This window comes from Rhinoraja longicauda, chromosome 5 (assembly GCF_053455715.1).
Source record: "Rhinoraja longicauda isolate Sanriku21f chromosome 5, sRhiLon1.1, whole genome shotgun sequence".
NCBI lineage: Eukaryota > Metazoa > Chordata > Chondrichthyes > Rajiformes > Arhynchobatidae > Rhinoraja > Rhinoraja longicauda.
Window position 1 is genome coordinate 56601944 of NC_135957.1, and position 6936 is coordinate 56608879.

The following is a 6936-nucleotide window of genomic DNA, read 5'->3' on the forward strand; positions in this document are numbered from 1 at the left end:
ATAAAACACAGCAAAATATCCTTGATGTAGTTCTTTTTTTTCCCGGAACTTTATTCTGTGCATTGATAAATGAGGTTATATTAAAAAAAATCTTTCCATTACCAAATGTCAATGGCAGTCAATAAATTAAAGGCCTTCTGGGTCCAAGCTAATCAGTACCGAATGAAGGTAAAGTTGTTGGAAATCCTCAGTTCCTAACTTAAATGAAGCAAATTGGAAGTGGGAGGATCTTGCCGATACTGACCCACACGTACTCACATGCAGGTAATAATTCCTTCTGCAATCGTCCATCTACCTATGAAATCAATGATCAAGGACACTTGTCTTTTCTCTCTCTTTCAAGAACACTTGTAACTAACCAGAAAGCAGCTAGGTCTTAATGAGTGCAGTTCTTTTCTTTGCAAATCTAATTTCTCTGATTAGGCTCTGCTTATGTTTACTCAAACAATGAGTTTTCAAAGACAATTGTGACCTGTCTTTGCTAGTTATAATTTAGTGTTATTTCCATGTGTATGTTTTTGTGCAGTATTTTGTGAATGTTTCTCTCCATTAAAGCTCTTAAAATAATGTGAGTTACTGCATAATTCTGAAATCACCTTTCACTTATGTTCATAAAATTTTGCTGTTTTACAAGTAAGGATTAAACTTTGCGTGTAACTTTATAGGCTTGTGCATATATCTATTTTTCAGCTAATTTACTTTTCAAATATTACAAAATTTACAAATCTAAAACACTAGCAAAGGGAGAGATTTTAACAGAATTAAAACCATTTATTAAATTACAACATCATTCAATAAAGTTTCTCAGCTTCTGGGTGATCTGAGTGTCTATCTTCAGTGTAAACCAGCATCTGCAGTTCCTTCCGACACATTTCTAACATGCTGTTGAATGTTAGCACTGGATTACATCACACGTGTTTCCATGTTAATATCAAGTCGTGAATATCTCATGTCTCTTTACTAAATATGATCTAACCGTACTTAATTATTATATGATGTTAATGGTGTCCACAAATCTAACTGACTGATTGAAAAGCTGCAGTAAGATTTGACTCCACATGCAATCTTTCAGTGGCTGAATCTCTTTAAGTTTTAATACAACTCTTTAACTGCTTTAAATTGGAAGAGGATAACTGCCCATACAAAAAGCTGTCTCAACATGCAGCTGGACTATTCAATTGACTTGTAGTTTCTGTCAGTCACAGCTGGATTCAGCACAAACAGTGGAAAATTGTTTGTAAATGGACTGTCACATTTAATTTCACTATGAAAAGCGTCATTGCATTATTACTCTGAATGTTACAGGCATACCAGGAAATAAGATGCATTTCTTCGAGAATTCAGAATTTTTTAATGCCTAAATGTTGTAGCTGGCATTCATATATTAAGTGAACAGCGCAAATGCACAATTGCAAAACAGAATTGATCATTTCTGCACATGGTTAAAAAGTATTACATGTAAAATAGGTTTCTAATTGCTCATAATTTACCCTCAAGTTCTTAAATTAGGAGCATTTATTATCAACAAATTGAAAAATTACTCTACAAACTAGAAATTCTTTTTAAAATTCTAATTTATAAGAATGCAAAATGTCAACTTTTTCAAATATTGGTGAACAAACTAAACCTGTGTCCTAAAAACAGATTATTAAATGAGCATTAATATATTCCCTCAGTGTTTGACACATATTTCTGTCAGTATACACAGTTGTAAGAAACCTCTATAACAATATAGTTATAAAAAATAATTGGCAGATTGATAAAAACTCAAGGATTCTAAAAACCCACAACTTTCCATCACAGGGGTAATGCTGATCCTACAGTGCTAAGCCTAAGAGGATAGGATGAGCACAGGAAAATCTTATTTAAAGGGGCAATTGAATACACCAAGAGCATCTTTAGTTTAGTTGAGTCTAGTTTGGAGATACAGCTTGGAAACAGGCCCTTAAGCCCACTGAATCCGTGCCCTCCAGCAATCACCCATACACTACTTCTATCCTACACACTCGGGACAATTTACAGAAGCCAATTAACCCACAAACCTGAATGTCTTTGGAATCTGGGAGAAAATCCGAGCACCCGGAGAAAATCCACATAGTCACAGGGGAAAATGTACAAACCCCGTACAGACATCACCCATAGTCAGGATTGAACCCTGGTCTCTGGCATTGTAGGGCAGCAACTCTACCACTGCACCACTGTGCACCACTTCACCAAACCATACCCCCCATATGGACAATTTAGGGATATACCATTAAGTACTCGCTCTCATCCATTGTACAGCATTGCAAACCCCTGCATCTGTCAAGCAGTGATTCCAGCAGCAGCCTAGATTCAAATCAGGCTACCTCTGGTACCTCACTTATCATACATATTGTGTTCTCAGGAACACTAACAGAGTCAGTGCTAAAGGAAGATAGACACAAAGTGCTGGAGTAACTCAGCAGGTCAAGCAGCATCTTTGGAGAAAAAAAAATGGGCGACGTTCTGGGTCGAGAATCTTCTTCAGACTGAGGCTGGGGGATTAGGGGATGGAGTGGGGAGTGGGGGAGGGGGTGGGGGTTGGAGGAGGTGAAGAGTTGGAGTTGAGAAATGACCAGGACCAATTAGGGCCAGCCATAAATGACCTCAGACAGGGTGTTGCCTGGTAGGTCCATTGTTGACTAAGGAAAGTGTGATCTCAAGAGAAACAATGAAGAACTGTGGAAGTGGTAAAACGACTGGGGAGAGGAAGGGGGCAAGGAGGGAGGGGGCAGGGGAGGGCAGTATGATTTGAATTTACTTAAAATGAGAGAATTCAATGTTCATACCACTGGGTTGTAAGTTACCCAAGCGAAATAAATATGAGGTGCGGTTCCTCCAATTTGCCTGTGGCCTCACTCCAGAGTTGGAATACCTTATGAATAGAGAGATGTGTTACCGGCAGTGCTGCTTTGTGTGGAACCCAGTATGGACTCACCCTCTGGATGTATTTCTGCCCAAGAACCTGGTAATTTAGATTTCGATTTTGAATCAGATATAGAGATACAGCGCGGAAACAGGCCCTTCGGCCAACCGAGTCCACGACGACCAGCATTCATCCCACACACTAACACTATCCTACACACTCTGGGGACAATTTACAATTATACCAAGTCAATTAGCCTACAAACCTGTTCATCTTTGAAGTGTTTGGAGGAAACCGGAGCTCCTGGGGAAAACCCACACAGGTCACGGAGAGAACGTACAAACTCCATACAGACAGCATCCTTAGTCAGGATCGAACCCGGGACTCTGGCACTGTTAGGCAGAAACCGTTGCACCACCCTGGTGCTGGGAAATCTGGATGAACCCAGCAATGAATTGCCTGGTGTGTCTGTGTGGACAGGGTGCTGGCGAGTGTGCCGTTAGGTTGGTCAGGCATTGTGAGTTTGGGCCACTGCTGGGGATGCTGGGTGGTGTTGACAGACCACATGGACCTTACCGTCCCTCCCATCACCACCTATTGGATTTGATATAGAGTGATGCAGTGTGGAAACAGGCCCTTTGGCCCAACTTGCCAACATCGGCCAACATGTCCCAGCAACACTAGTCCCACCTGCCAGCATTTGGTCCATATCCCTCCAAACCTGTCCTATCCATGTACCTGTCTAACTGCTTCTTAAATGTTGGGATAGACCCTGCCGTAACTACTTCCTATGGCAGCTTGTGCCATACATCCACCACCCTTTGTGTGAAAAAGTTACCCCTCAGAGTCCTATTAAATCTTTTCCCCTTCACCTTAAAATGGCGACTTCTCGGCTGGTGAGAGCTGGGGTGGGGGGAAACACCAGCTTGCAAAACATCCGAGAGATCCTGAGTAACTGGAACACCTTCCCATCCTGTCAACGCCTAGATTAGGTGCTGCCTGTCCCCGGAAATGGTCCACACACAGTGTGCCAGAGTGCAGCCGTGAGCCTCAACATTCAGTGCTGAGTGGCTGCACCTTTCTGGTGGTGAATCTGTGGAACTCTGCCACAGAAGGATGTGGAGACCAGGTCAATGGATATTTTTAAGGCAGAGGTAAATAGATTCTTGATTAGTAATAGTGTCAGGGGTTATTGGGAGAACGCAGGAGAATGGGGTTGAGAGGGAAAGATAGATCAGCCATGATTAAATGGTGGAGTAGACTTGATGGGCTGAATGGCCTAATTCCGCTCCGAGAGCCTATGAACGTATGAACCATTGATCTTAAAGCCAGCCCTCACAGGCAGCCTGTCCACACTAGGCTATGGGCGACATTTTGCTGCACCGATGTCAGTGGAGGACAAGGTTGGTTTATATTTTACAAGTTACCAACATAACAGTGAGGAAGGCAGCATACATGGCAGATACCCAATGCTTGTGGCCTCAGTGGACTTCTCTTTGAAAATACTGTGGGTTTGTATCTGCGTCTTTTGACTGATGTTGTAATGAATCAGTGCTCTGTGGGGTAAAGCTAAGTGGGTACAAGTGTATGTCAATTCAGTTCAAGTTGATTAATGGTGACTTTAAATAGTTGATAAACTGCTACATGAATTTTAGCATTCACCTGCTAATATTTAAAAGGATGAAACAAGGATCTGTGCCTTTCTATTGTCTAAACTAATTGTAACAGTTAATATGAAAATAATTTAGCCTGCATTTTTTCCTCACGATTTCATACATGGGCTAAAAGCAATTAACAACTTCTACGTCTTTTTCTCAAGCAGATTGATGCAACTCTTTGATTCTGGAAACTTTTGTTCTGGTTTGTGTGTTCAGTTTGCTGATTAATGGGGCATTCATTTTCAGGACTGGCCTTCACTTCTATCACGGAGGAAAGCCGTTCTTCAAAAGAAACTGGAGAATTCCTTAGCATTTTTACAACTGGACATACAAACTGTCCTTTCTGTTTGAAATGTTCCCTTGCATGGGTCAGATAATTTGACTGAACATTACTTTCTTTCTTGAAGTAAACTACATAGCAGGTTGGAATGAAATGGCAACATAAAATACTATAGATTGATGCTAATATCGCAACTGATTCAATTATTGAGGAATATTTGTTCTTTACCACTTGAAGATATACAATTCCAAAAGAAATCCACACAATTAAGTAAACAAGCATGCTAAATGTGATCAATCTTGCCTCGTTATACAGTCTGGGGGCCTTTCTTCCTCTGTAAGCAAGAATGAAGCAGATAAAAGCAAGGAAAGCAATGTATCCCAACATTATTCCAAATGCTTCAAGGGACCCTTCATCACATTGCATCAAAATAATTTGGGGATTGAGTCTCCATTCCACAACCTTTGGAGGATTCAAAGATAACCACACTGTACAAATCACCACTTGAACTCCTGTGGTAAAAACTAGAATGGGGACTGGCTTATAAAAAAACTTGAGATGTTTACGGACAGTTGGATTAAAACTAAAAGCGAAGATGATCCTAAAAGATTTAATCAAAATGCAAGAAACACAAAGCGTAAAGCTGATGCCAAAAAGTGGTTGCCGGATATTACAAATGAGATTAGATGGCTCTCCAATAAACAATATAGAACTGACCAAACCAGCTACCAGTGATAACAGCATTATGGAACACATCCAACCTCCTGCAGCTTTCACAGCAGGTGTGCTCAGATGTTTTATAACCAATATGCTTACCACACACACAATAAGTTTTCCTAAAATGGCAAATATGATTAGCACAATAGAAAGGGGATTTCCCCATTGCAGATACTCCACAGTAGCATTTTGGCAAGTTGAACTTCCTGTATTGGACCATTGGTTTTCTGGGCAGTTCATACACTCGGTCGAATCTGCAGCAAGAAAGAAATATCATGTACACTGTGCACTGAATTTGTGAAACTGCATGATTTGAAATATTCTTGGTTCTTGGTTAAATGTAATTTGGTCATATTAAATGTAATTTCACGTGCTTGGCTACCAGCATGAAGTCTCATTCACTGTCAGTGCATCTTTGGAATTTGGCTAAATAATAAAATGCTTGACGTGCACTCCTTTCAGTCATGGCTTCTGCACAGGGAGCAAAAAATTGTAAAACTACTCACAACTAAATAAAGGCACAGAAGCAATTTACAGCTTACGATTATCGGTTCTGCAGTATAGTAGGAAGAGGCTGGTAATAGAAGTTTCAAACAGGGTTACATCATATAATGCTGTTGCTTTTTGACCCTGACCTTCGGGATAATGCACATCAGGCAAAGTTACCCTTTAGTCCACATAATTCTGAGGTATTAATCCAATGCCAATGATCACTTTTCCGTTATTGATATGTGTCAGAGGCATGGATTGTACTGAAATCAACCTCCCCATTGCTCTTTGTCATTGTGCTGCTAGCACAAAATAAGAATCTAAAACAGAACAAAACATCCTCAACCAATTGAATGATTTCTAATTTGCATTCACCACTAAAGAGAATATTATCTTGCATTTTCTATTATACTTCAAACACATATTTTTCTGTAATTTGCACACATCATGACCTAAATTTCACATCTATAAAACAGAACTACTGGGAGAGGGACTATTAAATATTTATACTAACTAGCAATTAATAACAGGCAGTCATCAAGTGCTATCAAGTGATATGAAGGAGGAATATCGATTAAAATATTTCAAAGGTTTTTGAAAATATTTTCAACCTTTCTTCTTACACTAATTCTAAAGTGACATTTTTGGTGCCAGAAATAGATTTTGTAGTATGATAAATTCCTAAAGTAACTTAATTAATCATAACTATTTCAGCAATATTACTCTTGGCATCTTATTAAAAACACTCATTGAGTTATTGAGGTTTTCAAACTTCACTGTGGACTGCTCAGCAATATAACAAGCAACTGTCTTCAGAGAGTTTCTGTGCTGTAAGTTTCAGAAATTATTTTATCATCGACAGCAAGAATTTCAAATGACAACCATGTCAGAATTGGTTACATACA

General features: G+C 39.6%; 1 protein-coding gene across 1 annotated transcript in view; it reads right to left on the bottom strand.

Moving 5' to 3' along the window:
- Nucleotides 1–4678: 4678 nt before the first annotated feature.
- Nucleotides 4679–6936, bottom strand: part of LOC144593925 (G-protein coupled receptor family C group 6 member A-like) — a 20765-nt gene continuing 18507 nt past the window's right edge. The window contains exon 3 of the mRNA XM_078400058.1: nt 4679–5796. Within this exon, the coding sequence (XP_078256184.1) occupies nt 4679–5796 (1118 nt within the window). The remainder of the gene's footprint in view (nt 5797–6936) is intronic.